General features: G+C 38.2%; 1 protein-coding gene across 1 annotated transcript in view; it reads right to left on the bottom strand.

Annotated features, from left to right (window-relative positions):
- Window positions 1–19,300, bottom strand: part of LOC125232686 (kin of IRRE-like protein 3) — an 83,982-nt gene that overhangs the window by 17,391 nt on the left and 47,291 nt on the right. Inside the window, exons 5-9 of the mRNA XM_048138441.1 lie at window positions 18,474–18,677; window positions 17,590–17,741; window positions 10,859–11,006; window positions 4,202–4,332; window positions 2,109–2,268 (exon numbers count right to left, since the gene is read on the bottom strand). Of these exons, the coding sequence (XP_047994398.1) occupies window positions 2,109–2,268; window positions 4,202–4,332; window positions 10,859–11,006; window positions 17,590–17,741; window positions 18,474–18,677 (795 nt within the window). The remainder of the gene's footprint in view (window positions 1–2,108; window positions 2,269–4,201; window positions 4,333–10,858; window positions 11,007–17,589; window positions 17,742–18,473; window positions 18,678–19,300) is intronic.

Here is a 19,300-nt window from a genome sequence, read left to right as displayed (position 1 = left end):
ATTTAATCCGGAGTTCGGACTTTGCCCTAAAAATAATCCGAAAATCCGGATTTTATATTATTGCAATCCCTAGGTATAACCCAATCCTTTCAGAAAATATTTACTTTATCACAAAATTATTTTAAACTTTCTTTTTGACATCGAAAAGGCTTTAGTTTTTTACATACCGAATAACTTTATTTCGGTATCATGATTCCTTTTAAGATAATTACATTATGTATAAGGTAAGGAATAATATTTAGAATACCTAAAATATGACAAATTTTGCATTCTATTCAAATCAGTACGAGTATACTTCACGGAGTCCAAAACTATACGCAAATCAGAAGTCCAAAACTAGAAAAATATAGATAGAGACTATAGAGAGCGATTGCGGGCGCCGGTCGGCTCGAGCGCGAGTACTTGCGCCGCCGGCGTACGCGTCTGTGTGCGTGCGCCACGCGCACACACAACTTTAGTATACAGGGCCTCTCTGTGGGTTCCGCCCCCGTCAACGCGACGGCGATAAAGACCTAAAAATCTGAATTCGTGCTTGCCTCCTGTATCGTCTTAATCCTTTAATGATTCCGTTAACGTGAAACTTTAAGTAGACAGGTTTTATGAAGACAATTGGCCGGTGAGCCCTACAATTTTAAAATTTGCCGCCCTTTATACATGGTGTATATTCTATGCTGTTTCTTCCTATCCTAATAGTTTCAATATCAAGCATACACTATCACTGCACGTTCGCTGTTTATACGCCGAAAGTTGCAACTCAAGTAAATGAAGTAAACAAAACAAACAACCTACCTTCACCTTCATTGCCGGCCGCGGCCGGCCGGCTAACCGAAACAGAAATATACATGAACTTCGTGTGAAAAAGAGACAGCGAAAGGCGGCTCGTGCGTCGGCGAAAACGTTCGGCTCTGGCGCTCGCTACAGTCGCTATACCTACTCCCGCGCGGCTCGGAACGAAATAATATTGGTTTTAGGAACGCTAAAATTCTGTTCGTTCATTTAAACGTTACTGTAAGGAACTGTTCTTTGAGGGAACGAAATAAGAACCGAAACCGAAATTATTTTGTTCCCACTGAACAAAATTTATAATGAACCGTTCGTTTAGGGAACGATATAAGAACCGTAACCGAAATTATTTTGTTCCCATTGAACAAAATTTATAGGTAACGGTTTAAGAACGATATCAAATGGTATTTGGGAACGGGTTCCGATCCCTGGTCATATACTACTTACCAAGAATGATATTAGGGTCCCCCCACATCTAGCGTCTCGCGAGCGTCGCGTCGGGCCAACTGTATGGAAAAAGGCTTTGCCCATACAGTTGGCCGGACGCGACGCTAGTTGTGGGGGGTCCCTTAAAACTGAACTGACAAAACCTATACAAAAAAACGCACCCCTGAAATGCGTGGGCCTTTTAGACTTAAAACTAGATGTGCACTGTGTCGCAGCCTGGAAGTGGCCAAAATCATATTTTCCCCAAATATTTTGCGTGTTTTTATTTTTTATAAGAACAAATGACATATTTCTTTATAAATTAATTTGAAAAATAAATAAATTTGTATGCATCATCAGTGTAGTTATGATAGTATTTAATAGGTGGCGTAAAAAAATTGAGGCAGGTACGATTCTTAGTACATAATAAAGTACGTAAATCCTATATAAATAATTGCAGGCGGTATTGAACCCTTAAGTCTAAGGAGACTCTTCGCCTCCTTATTGCATGTTCTATCGCCTGTACAATGGGTTGTGTTCTGAGGAACTGTTTGACATGATGCCAACGTCCACTTTTCATCATCGCACCGCTCGCCATCGTGAGGGCGCTCATCCACACACTTGGAATTGGTCGCGCACCGTGCGGTTTCAGAGGAATTTCCTCCCGCGGATGCTCCGGCTGTGGAATGAGCTCCCTGCCGAGGTATTCCCGATGAACTACAGTATGGGGTTCTTCAAAAAAGGAGTGTACGTGTAAAAGTGTAAAGTGTAAAAGGAGTGTACAAGTGATACACCCCTTGAGTTGCAGGCGTTCATAGGTAACGGTGACCGCTTTCCATCAAGCGGACCGTATACCTGTTTGTCACCGACGTGGTATAAAAAAAATCCTTGCTACTTACAAAGCACATCCAAGGAGAAGGGCTTGCTCTCGCCATCGCCTTCAGCGTTGAAGCCGACACAGGTATAGTTGCCAGCGGTTCTTCTCCCGACTCCTTGGAGGACTAGGGAGTGGTTGCTGATGATGATGCCTTGGCCGATGTTGTGGAGGAGGGTCTTGCTCTGAAATATGATGACGAGTCAAAGTGATGCTGTAGTCTAAAATAATGTTAGGTCAGGGTAAAGGATTTTTTATAAACAAAAACCTGGTGGAAAAGATTATATTAATTAGGACTAACCACAAACATTAATATACATAAAATAAAAAAATAATACAAACAAACATAAACACAAAATAAAAAAAAAATGAAAAATCAATTAAGGTACAGCGAGGCAAATCTCGACTGGGGGCCATTGTAACTAATCCATTATTTTTTTTCATTATTACACTATGATGAGTTCTACATGAACACGCCTACCATATAATTATAACCGGTGGACACTCTATTTAATAATGTAAATATTGTAAAACATGGAAAAAATGGACCAGTTACATTTGTCCCAAAAGGTTATAATACTCGTTTTCACTTAATTTTCGATAATATCGGTCATACTTGAATAGAAACCGAAAAGTGTGCAAAATTGAATAACACCACGGTTATGCTTTAAATTTTAGAAAATCCAACGGCTATAAATCACAATTTTATTAAAAAAATATTTAAAAAAAACCGGCCAAGAGCGTGTCGGGCCACGCTCAGTGTAGGGTTCCGTAGTTTTCCGTATTTTTCTCAAAAACTACTGAACCTATTAAGTTCAAAACAATTTTCCTAGAAAGTCTTTATAAAGTTCTACTTTTGTGATTTTTTTCATATTTTTGAAACATATGGTTCAAAAGTTAGAGGGGGGGGCGCACTTTTTTTTCCTTTAGGAGCGACTATTTCCGAAAATATTAATATCATCAAAAAACCGGCCAAGTGCGAGTCGGACTCGCGCACCGAGGGTTCCGTACAAACCTGCATTTGATATGAATTTCAACTTGATAGCTCTACGCGTTCATGAGGAAAAAAGTAATAAGTTTATATTTATTAAAAAATATATATTTTGTAATGTAACTAAAAATTTAAGGTTTTCGGAATTTTTCCTTTATGTGTGCTATAAAACGTTGCTTCATGCCAAATTTCAAGATTCTAGGTCGACTGGAAGTACCCTTTAGGTTTTGATTCCCTTGCGAGTACTTGCGAGTTTCAAAATATGCAGCTTAAATTGCTGTTTCTTTTGATTGCGTTGACATAGAAGTTTGATTTTGTTACAGCTTAAAGGTATTATAGACCTGAGTATTTGGTATGAATTTCAATTTAATACCTCTACGCGTTTATGAGGAAATGGGTAGTAAGGTTAAAATTAATAAAAAAAAATATATTATGTGATGTAACTAAAAATTTATAGTTTTCGTAATTTTTCCTTTATCTATGCTATAAGACGTTGCTTCGTACCAAATTTCAAGATTCTGAGTTCACGGGAAGCACCCTGTAGGTTTTGATTCCCTTGCAAGTGTCGAAAATTTGCGGCATAAACGGCTGTATCTTTTGATTGCGTTGGCTTAGAAGTTTGATTTTTTCACAGCTTCAAGGGACAGTAGACCTGAGTAATTGATATAAATTTCAGCTTCATACCTCCACGCGTTCCTGAGAAAAAGGGTCTTGACAGACGGACGGACGGACGGACAGACGGACAACAAAGTGATCCTATAAGGGTTCCGTTTTTTCCTTTTGAGGTACGGAACCCTAAAAACGATCTTAGTAAACCCTTATTCATTTTTGAATACCTATCCAACAATATATCACACGTTGGGGTTGGAATGAAAAAAAATATCAGCCCCCACTTCACATGTAGGGGGGGGTACCCTAATAAAACATTTTTTTCCATTTTTTATTTTTGCACTTTGTTGGCGTGATTGATATACATATTGGTACCAAATTTCAGCTTTATAGTGCTAACGGTTACTGAGATTATCCGCGGACGGACGGACGGACGGACGGACAGACAGACATGGCGAAACTATAAGGGTTCCTAGTAGATTATGGAACCCTAAAAATCATGATCTTAATTTACTTACATTATGCCTCCATTCTACTTTGTAAACGTAGGGATGTGCCTTGATGATGCAGTCAAAATACACGTCAGAGCCTTCCCTGATGTTGGTAGGATCAAGATTGGTCCCAAGTCGAACTGTAGTCTCAGGGATGTCTGTGAATAATAAATAAAATTCATTATTGGATTCATATCAAGGAAGAAATAAGAATAAAGAAACATGGGGCATGAGTTTGACGACCGGTCTGGCGCAGTCGGTATTAGTGAACCTGCCTGCTGCGCCGCGGCCTGCGGTCCCGGGTTTGAATCCCGGTAAGGGCATTTATTTGTGTTATGAGCACAAGCCTTCTTGAGCTTACCGTGGGCCTCAGTCAATCTGTGTAAGAATGTCCTATAATTATTTTACTATTATTATGTGTCAAATATTGCAAACGAGAATAAATACGTGACGGCTTCCCTGAGTGATTTAAAAAGACACCAGTTTGCATTATTATGACGCCCCAAGTTACAAACGATGTCTCCTCGCAGAAAGAGACAAAAATCTAGACAAGCGGTAGCGTGTCAAGCCAAGTTCAAGTAAAAGAACTGGCGAGCAGCACCGTGTGTAATATTACACGAACCATTTGGAGCCACATTTGACCCCCTCATAACTCAAAAACTATTTTACATAAACGTGTCAAATTTGGCTTATATATTGACACTTGCGAGATACATATGTGCTCCAAATTTCATAAACACATCTCAAACGGTTGTCACCATTTAGACTGTCATGATACCGCTCATTTCTATGGAACAGCCAAATTTTTTTTTTCGCGATTTCGGCATTGTGCCCATAATAAAAGTATTTTATGTTGCTATAAATAAATTTCAGGATTGACCATTGAACTTGGCACCCATTAAGATATCACTTCTTTTTTCGTTGAAGTGAACAACCAAGGCATATATCATGTTATTGAACTTGGCTCTCATTTCACATTTATGTTTTTTGAAGGGATAAGTTAATTTCGGTACAAAAAGATTTGTAACTCCGTCGAGTCTTTTTTTTTATACCTAAATGGGCTTACTCTTGGCCACAGACTAGCCAAAGGCAACTCGTTTTTTTATAACTTCCGATAGCTTCCTTGAAATCGCACACTTATTGAGTAAACATGATGAAAATGAATAAAAATATTAACAGAGAATTGACCACGCAAAATTGTTTTTCTGAGTTCAAGCACACCTCGGACAATGGCGATCAATTATAATGAAAGAGGCGCGTTCCTACGCACACATTCTAAACTCGTGTATTTGAACGCGTACCATGCTTGTATGAGTGAGATATGACACGTCGACTGGTCGTGTTTTTGACAGGCGGTAACTGTGAGGTAACGCCGTGGCTTGCGTGGGCGACGCAAACGCATACGAAATCAAACCTTATCGATATGGAAGTATAAGACGCGACGGCGACGGTCGCGCGACGGTCGCGCGACCGTCGCCCACGCAAGACACGGCGTAAGCGAGAGCGGGTGGGCGGCACTTTCAGCGGGGAAAGGGATTGGCCGTACTGTACGAGTACGGTAGTATTCTTTATTATACTGTGGTTAAAGGCAGCAATTTCACATTTTTAAATTTATAAATATGATTTATTTTTAAATCATACCCTTCAGATATTAATGAAATGGGCGGTGCTTTATTTACTTTCCTTTGTGGAGGTACTCAAAAGAGATATGTACAAAGAGTTTAAGCGGTCGAGAGCACGGATAAAAGAATTTCCTGATTAAAATATTGGCGCTCATATGTAATAAGTACTCGTATCTTTAACAAAGGTATTTAAAATTTGAAGTTTTCACCAGTTTTATCAGTTTTCCGGGTTGAATTTACTAAGGTCAATACGGGTAAGTGTGACCAAGTTATCGTCTGTCAAAAACGCGACGTCATAAAAGCATGTTACGCGTTTAGCTACTAGCTAAGCTTAGACTGTGTGCGTAGAAACGCGCCTCTTTCAAATATTTAATCGCCATGGTATGAGCACCTGTGTGCGTAGCCGAATGAACAAACGCTCACGATAATATTTCTTTCTTTGCTATCTATCTCTATCAAGTTCAAGTTCAAGTTCTTTATTTGCAATCATGTTGTATAAATAGGTATAAATTTATAACAATGAATGTTCCAAACATGAGCCCTGAAAGGGCACAGCAATTTTTTAATCTAACTTAATTCTAATACAATGTAATAATCATTTTCTTAAAATTATTTTAGCACTTATTGTCTAAGTATTCTTTAACTGAATAAAAACTTTAGTTCGTAAGCATATCTTTTAATTTGCGTATAAATAGCTGGTATTCTTATTTTTCTTTCTTTGTTTTTTCTGGAAGTTTATTATAAATTTTTGTGGACATTGATAAAGGGCCGGAAGAATGGAGTTTTAATCGGGAGGTTGGTGGCATTAAGTTAGTATTATTTCTTAACTTATAAGTTTGCTGTATTTCCTCACGTCTGGTATATAGCTCGGAGTGTTTGCGAACAAATTTGCATGTTTCTAAGATGTATTGCTAGGTACGGTAAGTATTTAGTGTTTTATAAAGTAAGGTTTACAACTATCAGTTTGTTTTATGTTTACAAGTATGCGGATAAGATTTTTTTGCGATGTGAAAAGGGAGAGACCATCTGTACTGTTGCCTCATAAAATGATACCATAAGAGAGCCAGGAATAACTATATGCGTAATATGCAGCCAGTGCTGTTTTAAAATCAGTGGTTTTCTTTATTTCCCTAAATTCATATGTGAATTTCGCGAGTTTAAATATTTTTAATGTGTTTAACGTGTGATTTCCAGATTATATGACTATCTATTTGCTATGACTATTCCGAGTAGTGTAAATGTATCAGCTACTTCTAGCTTTAAAGAGTTGTGGCTGTAATTAATAGTTAATGGGTTTTTCTGGGAAGGGTGAAATGTCATTAGTTTCGTTTTTTGATAGTTGATTTCGAGGTGATGATCGTGCATCACAGAGAACCTCCTATAGAGTAGCAATAATGTATATTTTGTTCGCGATACGAGTCACCAGTGTTTGGGGTGCGAGGAACGGGCGGGGAATGTGTTAAGCGCGCTGTGATTGGCCGTTTCAAGGACGGCGGGCAGTCGCGCCAGATGAAAAGGGACAGAAGTATGACTGTCCCTCTACTGACGCGTAAGTGGCCAATGTAAGTTGACCTATGCCGGCTCTGAATAAATTATAAATATGACTTATTTGTGGAATGTAATGCCGTCTGTTTTTAAATTTGAGCTTCTTGTTACCTTTCCACACAGGTGGATATCTTTAAGGCATCAAAATACCCTTTTCCAATTTTTTAGTGCGAAAAACACGCGCTGCTTTCGGGTCTGTTACTTGGTCGATACTGATCGGGCACGGCGAGCGCCCGCGCTTATATCAGTGCAAATACTAGGAAGGCTGGCGACCGCGAGTCGTCTTGTAATGGATGTCTATAGGGGTTGGTCTGTGTCGTGCATCCAGTTTGAAATATTATTAAGAATGTCGTTTATTTTGTCATTTATGTGTGTTGCATTTTGGCATGAGGTAATCGCTCTTGCGTATTCGAGCGACAGAGCCAGACTAAATTTCTGCGGCGTTTCGGTGGCGTTTCGCGTCGCAGAAATGCTATTCGGCTACGGATGCTGTACTTATTATACCTCTAGAGGTATATTCTGTGGCCATTGTGTAGGTGTGTATTATTCTTAGCCTGTTCCCACACAGGGAATAATAATGATAGTATCTATAATATAATTAATATTAATTACGAAGCTTCTTTATTGCTAATTAACACAACTATTGATGTGAGTAAAATTGCCTACGTATTGCCGTGGCAAGGTTGTACAGCGTGAACATGTGCGTCCAATTATCGAAAATTGATTAATTAACAGACACTTAATGAGTTATTATATTGTTATAAAATAGTAGTGACAAAATGTGCCGTTCCACGGGGAAAGGTAAGTGCGTTTTCACTTTGTCCGATCTAATATCGGATGTAGGACCGATATCACTTTTTTTTTTTAATTCAGTGCTTGGTGAGGGTCAATCGGTCCTCGCTAGGAGTACGGGCGGCCGATTGTCATTAGATAGGTACGAAGTGTGCGTTTTGTTTAGGTTTGGTTTATAGTGTAGTGTACTACTGTATTGTGGCTATTTATTGAATGATTTTAAATTGTCTATTACGTATTTGGTGAACTTTAAAAATGATTCAAGAGTTTCTTCTTATTGAGTAAGTCCGTGTAAATTGAATGGCTTTGTGTTATGATTGCTGCATATGGTGTCGTGGACAGTTCTTGCGTAAAGGAAACTTGGGCAAGTTTTAATAACATTTTTATATTAAAGGAAAAAATTCTTCTGCTTCTGTAGCTCAATTGGTTAAGAGCCTTGCACGGATTGCAAATGATGCGGGTTCAAGTCCCGCCGGAAGCGTAAATTTTTCCATTTTTTCCTTTAATATAAAAATGTTTAGAATCGTTAGCAGACGTTTCTGCTTGTTAAAAATAAATTTAGTATGGGTTAGCACATTGTTACTGGTGAATTCTCAATATAACTTGAGACTCCAGTGCCGTTACAAGATGTAATAGTCTGTCGGTAGATGGCGCTAGACGTCACCCCAAGACGTGTGTACATAAGGAAAGGCATGGAAAGATTTGCGATGTCCGGCGCGGCTTCTGTAGCTCAATTGGTTAAGAGCCTTGCACGGATTGCAAATGATGCGGGTTCAAGTCCCGCCGGAAGCGTAAATTTTTCCATTTTTTCCTTTAATATAAAAATGTTTAGAATCGTTAGCAGACGTTTCTGCTTGTTAAAAATAAATTTAGTATGGGTTAGCACATTGTTACTGGTGAATTCTCAATATAACTTGAGACTCCAGTGCCGTTACAAGATGTAATAGTCTGTCGGTAGATGGCGCTAGACGTCACCCCAAGACGTGTGTACATAAGGAAAGGCATGGAAAGATTTGCGATGTCCGGCGCGGCTTCTGTAGCTCAATTGGTTAAGAGCCTTGCACGGATTGCAAATGATGCGGGTTCAAGTCCCGCCGGAAGCGTAAATTTTTCCATTTTTTCCTTTAAATAAAAATGTTTAGAATCGTTAGCAGACGTTTCTGCTTGTTAAAAATAAGTTTTAATAAGGTGTTCCATGGTTTGTCTTGTCATTGTCTATTTTCTTGAATCTTTTTAGCCGCCATCTTTGATTTTTGCCTTTGAAATCCTGTCGACATCCGATATCGGATCAGATAATGTGAAAATTCACTAAGGTCAAATACGGGTAAGTGTGTCATAAGGAAAAATGTGTCGGGCCTTAACATTTGGCGTGTTTAAATAATGATCAGTGTTTATTGAGAGTTCCATACGTTTTCTACTAATCGTGAGTAGCAAGTAGCAAAAGTATGAACAAAAGGTCTCGAGGTGAAAGGTCTTTAAAGCAAGAGTAAATAGGTATCTCATAGGTAAGCGTGATCCACCGTAGACCGCATCATCACTTAGCATCAGGTGTTATCGTGGTCAAACGTCTACCTATTCATACTAAAAAAAAAAAAAAAAAAAAAAATTTCTTACTAATATCACATACAAAAGAAAAACACATTTTTTCTGCTTTAAATATGGCATTTTTAAAAAAAAAATTGTCCACATTATTATTTTGTGTAGGTATAATTTCGTGTCCCCAAGTATATATTTTTAAATACGTTTTTAAAAAATGTCCGCTTTTTTTCCATTTCGCCCCATGGTGTATCACATTACACACAATAGTTTTCAAGCATCATTAATAGTAGCGTAGGCGCCAACCGAAATAAGGTACTTTTTGCAATGGAAAGTCATACATATAATACTGAACGAAATTCCGGGAATAATGTCGTAGCATAAGTTTGATGGCATTACCGAATTAATTAAATGTTTTTGCACAGTGCAGCGGCTTGTTGGAAACATAAGTAGTAAATTATGAAACAATAATGCATTGTAATTGTATTTTAATTTAATATTTTTAAAATGCTGATTGTATTTTAGATAACTGAGAAAGTTTCAACAAGTACGACGAACATGTCCTATCGTCTTCCAGAGACGGTATTTGCGGCATTGCCATATTGCAACGACAGGCAAGCTCTCGACACCCTCGGCCTTGTTTGTCAGTAATGACACGATTGATTTACTTTTTTTTTTTTTTTGAAGACAGGTCTGGCTCAGTCGGCAGTGACGCTGCCTGCTAAGCCGCGGTCCTGGGTTCGAATCCCGGTAAGGGCATTTATTTGTGTGATCAGCACAGACATTTGTTCCTGAGTCATGGATGTTTTCTATGTATTTAAGTATGTATTTATCTATTTAAGTATGTATATCGTCGCTTAGCACCCATAGCCATAGTACGAGTACAAGCTTTGCTTAGTTTGGGGCTAAGTTGATCTGTGTAAGATGTCCCCAATATTTATTTATTATTTTATCATTTATTGTCTGTATAACATGGCTAAATACAATGATGGAGCATAACAATAAATACATAGAATCACCATGGTCTTGCCAATAGGCGTACAAACAGTGATGAACTTTACTGTATGACATGACGTCACAACTCATGATATCTCTGGGCGATCGCTTCGTCTTCGCCTCAGCTAGTATGTGATTGTGGCCATAAGCCTAATTTTAAAAGAAAAGAAGTAATATTAGAATAAACACTTACACTGAATATCCAACGTCCAACCGTCTTCCAATGGCGATATCTGCGGCATTGCCGGGTTTGATGCCCGGCAGGCAAGTCTCGCGCCCGCGTCTGCTTTGCTCGGCAGCAGTGACACTGTTGATGTTGTCGTGTTGCCATCCGTTGACAACTGTTGACAAATAAGGAACATTAGAATCATTCATCCATACATAAACTCACGCGCAGCCGACTTAGGTGAAATGATAATCGGTGACGATAGACGCCGATTGAAACGCAGTTTGGCTCTGTCGCGCCAGTATAGAAGAGCAATAGAGATAGCTAATCGTTTGTGCATTTGGCTGGCAGCGAACTCGCTGAGCTCTCGTCTCGCTTTCAACTCGCCAATTGTGATAGCGCCTTTAATAATCTATTTAGACATGCGGTTGGTTTGCGTTAATTATAATTATACTCGTAGCTCAAGCATAAACCCTAATCAAAGTGTGTTTGGTTCGCTAAGTACTATATTGCGTAATGGGCAGGATGGCTGATTAAATTTGTATCTTACAAGTTATTACTGTTATTAGTGATATTGAGTAGTACTCAATATACAATACAAAAAATATGTCAAAACGTACCTATTCCGAAATCTTAATATCACTTTGAATAATAGGAAATATATTTGATTTGATTGGCTTTTCTGTGTGGAATTCGTAATTTTGATAGCTTCTGATAAAAATAAAGGCAGTAACTACATATTTTGAATTTTAAAGACGAACCTCTCAAATCTCAAGTGTCATGTAAATAGGCTCTAAAAGATCTGGTTTCTTAGGATATAGCAGTGCCGTATTAGAGCGTCCGTCTATACTTCGTATTAGTACCAGGCCTACGTCACTCGCTCGCTCGGTTATGTACCTAGTACCTACACGCTAGCCGTTCATTCGAATGAACAAGTGGTCGAGGGGCGCCACGCGCCCGTCTGTGTAGTCTCGTGGTAGGTACCTACTATTCTTCTGAGTTTTACGTAGTAACTTATTAGTATTAGTTAAATAAAGCGTAGGTATTTGTCGTTTTGCGGGCAAGTGAAGGATCTGTTACGTTAGTATAGTAACGTATTAATAATCTGTGCTAGTACGAAGAAAGTGCGTACCGGCACCGCTATCTTAGGAAACTACAGCTTAAGACTAAAATTTCCAGCTCCGACTTCTGTGATAAACTTCAGCTGGACTTCATCACAAGTGACAAAAAAGCAGCTGTTAAGACGCTACAGGAGCGAAAATGGTAAAAGGGAAAGGAGGCCCCTTTCAATTTGGGAATTTTAGTTAAATGTACAGTCAGCTGCAGAGAAAAGTAGACCCCCCTGCATACAAATTTGTATGCAAGGGGGTCTACTTTTCTCTGCAGCTGACTGTACCAGTGTTATTAAGATTTATCGAAAAAAAATTGTCCATTCACAACTACTCAGTTAAAAGATATTTCAAAAAATCTTTAAAATCGAGGTTCCGCTCTCGACTGTTTCCTCCTTCAAAACTTAATCAATCGTAACGAAATTTAAAAATCTGAATTGTTATTGATGTTTGATTATTGATGTATGATTGACAGATGATGAGATTGTCTGTGTCGGACCGTTTAGTTTTTTTGGCTAATTGTTACCAATTTTGAATACCAAACCTTTTTTCGTCGCCTAAATAGAATATTGTTTTTTTTTTTGTCTGATTTTTACTGTTGTGCTATATTTATACCTATTGTTTTTATTTTTTAGTTTCACAGTGCTTTGGTTTTACTGTTATGCTGTGTAACTTATTTGAATAATAAATAAATAAATAAATAAATAATCAATAAGGCCGTTTTTGGAAATTTTTGATTTGCTCTAGCGTCTTTAAAAATAAGAATATCAAAAAAATCAAAACGGTCCGACACATATAAAAATAATAACAATCTGTCTTGAAAAAATCATTTGTATGGAGAATTGACCCCCCTGTATCGTCTTAAGACTAATATTTCCAGCTCAGACTTCTGTGATAAACATCAGCTGCACTCACAAGTGGCAAAGAAGCAGCTGTTAAAGAATGTCACTTACGTCAAACTTGTCAACTCCGGCCCCTTATGACCGATTCGAGCCGCCCGGCCGCTCTCGTCCCATTCAATCTACATTTATTACAACTACGTGGCCTTATTTTAAGGCGACTGTAGTGTTGTGTGTATCTGTAAACCTTTTTAGGTGCAGAATGAAATAATCTTTATTTACGTGAACATATTTTGACGACCGATCTGGCGCATCTGCGATCTGGCGCGACCGATCAGTAGTGACCCTGCCTGCTGCGCCGCGGTCCCGGGTTCGAATCCCGGTAAGGGCATTTATTTGTGTGATGAGCACCGATATTTGTTCCTAAGTCATGGATGTTTTCTATGTATATAAGCATTTATATATTATATATATCGTCACAACACAAGCCTTCTTGAGCTTAGGTACCGTTGGCCTTAGTCAATCTGTATAAGAATGTTTTAATTTAAATTTAATTTCATTTCATTTTATCATATATTATCATATATCATTATTATTTATTCATATATTATTTATATTTATTTACATAATTTATTATTTATTTATTATTAATTCACAAGAACGGTTACAGTATACCCGTTACACTTGCTACTAAAAGTAAGATAAACATATTAATATATAAGAAACAAAGACTAAACTTAAAAACTAGCTAATGTCTAAAATAGGCCCTTGAGGCATTGTACCAAGGATACTGGCGACATTTCCTCGCTGTATCGCAATGCTGATACGTTGTGCGAGGAAGTCGCCAGCTCTTCGGTCACCAGTTACCTCAACCAGACGCTTCGCGATTTCTGTGAACAACTTGTTCGCGCTGGGACCCCAATGGACCTAGAGTTTCTACGCCAACTGATCAATAACAATAATAAATAACAATGATATATTTTGCCAAACCGACCTCTTGCCAATTTCACCACAATTGTACTCCAGCGTTCTGCCAACTGAGTTACTAAGCCAACCGAGGCAGCGAAATCTTCCACCATATATTATACCATGGAGTAGGTACCGACCAGAGGCCGTGAGTTCAAGTCTTAGCAAAGGCAGAAATCCTCTTTTAAAATTCAAATCCGTAAAATCAAATAATTCTACAAAAATCAGTAAAATGAAACCATAAACAAACATAGCACGACACTATTCTCAACTTGACTAGATGTTTGTCTTTTATCGCAATAAAGATTAGAGCAATAAGGAATTTCGGAACTTTAGTGTGGAATTGACTTTCTTTTTGAAGTTCTCCGGACCGGAAAGTTTGGGCACTTCCAATGGGACCATTCCACTTAGTACGAATTGTTTAGTGTTTATTTTTCGTGTGGGATAAGCCTTACACAATCTTGGGCACTTTGGGCTGATTAAAATTGTAGTTTTAGACGAATGGCGTTATTCATAAACGCTTTTTATAAACCTGAATTAGTCAATAATCGTTTGTCTTAACTGTCACGTTGGCTTATGGATTTGTGGGAAAAGGACAAAACACTTTTTTAATAATCAGCAGTTCATAGCCGGGTTTGTTTAATTACCTAAGTTGCCTGACTTTGACAGGCTGATTTAGAAGGTATTTAGGAGATCTCGAATGCGAGTTTGATGATTATACAATGCTTTATTTTGATCAGTTGGCATAGTTATTATTTTATTTCAATAGTCCGCAATGTATCTAAAATTGCATTAGGGTTCGCCGTCTATAGGTTACAGTGAACGCTTTCTATCAGGTGGACCGTATATACGCTGTTTGCCACCGACGTGGTATAAAAAAATACACAGCTTTTCAAAGTCTTTACTAACGATTAGAGACTGCATGTTATTATGCAACCGGTGTTTAAGAGAGGCCCAAAACTGGCACAAGCGTGGATAACAATTTGAGGCAAAAGACGCCACGAGTCTGGGGATCGATTTTTGAATTTTGAACGCACGAATTCGCCCTTCGAAAGTTTGTCGAAAACGACGTACCTAATGCTATTTTTGAAAAAACCGGTCAAGTGCGAGTCGGACTCGCTCACCGAGGGTTCCGTACAAACTTTCAATAGTTGAATCATCAAAATGTTATTCATAGAACTCTACAGATTTGACTAAATCCCTCATGACTCAATTTCCCACATAACAAGTAATATTTTAATGTACAATTTTATTGTTAGACAACGTCCAAATAAAATCAAGACTATTCGATTTCAATAGTTTACGACTTACGACATGTCGCAAGGACGCTCCTGAACCGACCTCATTATATCAGGAAAAACGCGATGTAGGAAATGAGCGTTCAACGTACAGCGACATCTATCGGCAAATTGAGTAAACTAATGCGCGCGAGATAGTATGGAGGATGATTTTTATGGAATAATTGTTTATTGCGTGAACCGATTTTATCCATTTTGCCTCTATTTGAAAGCAGGTAATTTCATTGTTATTTTGTTAAAAATACAGGTACAATAAACACCTGCAAGGGTATTGAAATTGAAAATGTAAATCTGAAAGGTTTTTTATAAATAAAAAAAAAAGTTTTCAAGATACGTGTACGATTTTATTTTTACTGTAATATTCATTATAATAGCCATGTTTGGTGAAAATTTCATAAATTTATGTTGGTAAACTTCGGAGATAAGGGGGAGGGGAACGGTATTTTTTTTTACATTTTCCTTCAAAAAACATTTTTTTCCACAACCAAAAAATTATAAAAAAATGTTTTGATATGTACAGTTTGAGCTCTTTCTAACGATACCCCACTTGACCTAGTTACTTGAAATTTTCAGTTTGCCCCCCTTTCATTTTGGCCATTTTCTATCATTTATATTAATTAATTAAAAAAAAAAATCTTTCAACTTGTAGAAGTTCACAATATTTATAACTATTCCAAATTTCATATCGATAGCATAAGTAGTTCTCGAGATATTTAACAATGTGACAGACGGACAGAGTCGCACCATAAGGGTTCCTTTTGTACCTTTTTGGTACGGAACCCTAAAAAGGACGACTAGTAATTTTAAAACTAGTGGTAATGACCACTCGTTTTCGATTCTGTTAGTAGAATTTAAATCGCTAATAGTGGAGTTATTATTGAACGTATTTCACGAAATCGAATGGCCGAGATTCAAAAATCGGCCTCCTGTTTTTAAAACAATACTTTTTATTCGACCATCATAAGTCTTATAAGGTAAAATAAAACCCTGTAAATGTCAAATAAAAGCACGGGAGTAGTTAAAAAATTATAATTAGTAATCAATGTATTTTATAAAGTCCTGATCGCTTCTGGAACTGCCTCGGGTGTTTAAAAGTTAAAGTTTACCTTTTTAGAGTTCATAAATAATTTCGTCTTAAGACGCTACAGGAGCGAAAATGCTAATATGGAAAGGAGCCCCCCTTTCAATTTGGGAATTTTAGTTAAATATACTAGTGTTATTAACTAGGTTTATCAAAAAAAAAATTGTCCATTAAGAACAACTCAGTTACAAGATATTGCGAAAAAATCTTTAAAATCGAGGTTCCGCTCTCGACTGTTTCCTCCTTCAAAACAATCAATCGGAACAAAATTTGAGAATCAGAATAACAATAAAATAATCTGTGTCGCATCGCAATCTTGAGTATCACACCTTTTTTTCACGCCATAATCAAAGGCCGTTTTGGAAAATGTTGATTGGCTCTAGCGTCTTTAAAACTAAAAATATCAAAAAAATCAAAACGGTACGACACAGATAAAAATAAAAATAATCTGTGTTAAAAAAATCATTGCTCTATTTTCAAAAACCAGGGAGGAAATAGTCGAGAACGTTTGTATGGAGAATTGACCCCTCCTGTATCGTCTTAAATAAATTCGGTTCCCAATAAAAGAATAATTTGCTTTCAAGGGCATCAGTGTATAATAAATATGATAATATTCCTCGTTCAAAATCGGTAATCAGTATTTCATAAGACAAAATCTAAACGCAATTTTATGAGAATACACGTGTAAAAAGGTCTGAAACGAAATTAAACCAAAATTCCTTATCTTTAATATCCAATTTAGATCATGATTCAGATTTAATAAAACCGTTGTAATTATTCAAAGTGGGGTAAGGAAAATTGGGGCTTATTACAGTTTCTATAGGCATCGGTTGTTCTGACCAGTGTGCGTAGCCGAATGCGCAAACGCTCACGAAACGCTCACGATAATATCTCTTTCGTAGCTGGGCGTTTTCCAAAATATATCTCGAATATCGAATTTTACCAGATCTGGACGTGTCTGGGCTCATTCTTCTCAGAATCACGAGCGGATTCGATCCCGACGAAAAAAAAATTAGGACACATTTTTCGGCGGCGTTTCGTTTTCGTTTCGCGTCGCAGAAATGTCCTTCGGCTACGGCACCAGTTCGTAACAATTGTCGGCCGACAGTAACACTTTGCCGTTCATTGCGTGTTTAACAAAGAAATCCCGCAACCTTCAAATCAGGCATCTTCTGAGCGAGCTCAGTCCATCGTAGGCCACGTCTCAGCCTTTGGCTAGTCTGACACCAAAATTGCCAGTGTCCAGTGTCAATGTCACCGGTGGTGGAATAAGCCAAAGTATTACACTAACCCCCTCAGTCATAAACCTTCATTAAAATTATCAATCCGATAAAGTTCGTTTGTCCCTTTTTATCACACATATATGTCGGAAAGGGAAAAACGAACTTTATCGGCTTGATAATGATAACGTTAGAAAACGTTTATGAATGAGGGGGTAGAAGTTTGTAGGTTCTGGTGTTATTACCGTCTCTTTAGCGTTGTTGATCCTGTGGCCGTTCTTCCACCAGGTGATGGAGGCAGGGGGTCTCGACCCTGAACTTTGGCAGAGCAGGTCGTAGCGTCTGCTGGCGGACAGCGGCTGGTTTGAGCCCAGGATGTGGACAGTTAGAGGTGGAACTGTGGACAATAAATACCATTAGAGACAATACAATACAAATCATTTATTCGTAGGTAAACAAAATTTAAACACATTACACATTTAAAAATATAGTTTACCACTTAATGCCTCAGCATATTGTTAACCATAATTGTCAGCGCTGATCTTCCAGCCAAACCATTTGTGGAAATTGGAGGAGACCATTTTTGAGAAACGGATGCAGCAGCAGCAGACAGACTTTAAACTTAAATTAAACAAAGTGAGGTTAATGATTTGGTTACGTCTTGGATCGTTTCAATATCTATTTTTTTGTCAAGTTCTTAAATTCACCCCCATTTTGCTTTCTTCTCCCATTGTAATGTTCAGCCTTTGTCATCTTTAATCATATGAGTTGTTTGTCTTTTTCTTATTTCATCTCATTTGTTTTTTGATCCAAAACGATTGGAGGAGATGGATTTGCATACCAAAAGAAATGTTTGGTTCTCCTTTGAACATCGCCTAAGAGCGAATTATTTCCTAGCATGGCATGTGCATTTGATCCGAAGTATTGAAAGTCATATGACAAAAAGGGTATTACGAATGACTGTGGAAGGAAGTAAGGGGAGAGGAAATCCGAGGAAATGATGAAAGGGCTGTTTGAGAGATGATAATGAAACAAAAACAAGTGAATGATGAGATCACGGGAGGTGGAGAGGTATGGAAGAGTAAAACATGCTGCGCCGACTCCAACTAACTGGTATAAGGGCACTCACAGTTCATATCTAAAGTGAGCGTGGTCTCAATAGGATGCGCCCGCTGGTGGTTGGAGGCGCGGCACGTGAGTGTGGCCCTCACGTCGGCCCGCGTGAGGGGCCCCACGCGGAGCACACCCCGCACCCCGTTGTTCACGAGGGGCGTCGCCGGCGTGTCTGTCTCCACTTCGTCCCTGAACCATTTCACCCATGGTCGAGGACGGCCTGGAAGAAAACGTTGAAATTAGTTGTTTTATTCGTAATAATACTTGTCGGTGAAACCGTTATAAAATTTACGTGGTTAAAAATCGTGTGCTCTCGGCGCCATCGTACCTACTTAAAGAGTCGGGTGAAGCCCGAAGTACGCGGTAACATTCCGAGCGCTTTCAGCGCTTTCAAAATGGATTGGGCGAATCTCGACTCAGTCAAAGAGTTGGCCAAAACCCGACGCACGCGATCCGAAGCCGGGTGTCTTATGCGCCTTTATGGTTAGCGCTCGATAAAAGAAACATGTTAATTAAAAATCTGATAATATAATTTCATAGAAAAAATTTACATAATTTCTAACGTAAATCCAACTTTATGTTTATCAGAAATGTCTGCAATCGATGCCAATATTTGACGAAATTCACGAGATAACAATTCCATATGCGGTTGACACAGCTTTCGCCTCCGAAACAATTGAATATCGAACAAATGAAATTGACATGTCATATTATGAATCATTTCAAAACGTGACCATAACTTCAATCAATCAGCCAAGTATTGAAATTGCATCCGCTTTTGCAAATAATCAAATAAGCGATCAAGCCTGCCAACACACAAATAATCAAATAAGCGAAGCTAAC

Source organism: Leguminivora glycinivorella, chromosome 13 (assembly GCF_023078275.1).
Source record: "Leguminivora glycinivorella isolate SPB_JAAS2020 chromosome 13, LegGlyc_1.1, whole genome shotgun sequence".
NCBI classification, from domain to species: Eukaryota; Metazoa; Arthropoda; class Insecta; order Lepidoptera; family Tortricidae; genus Leguminivora; species Leguminivora glycinivorella.
This window is presented reverse-complemented; position numbering and strand designations above follow the sequence as displayed.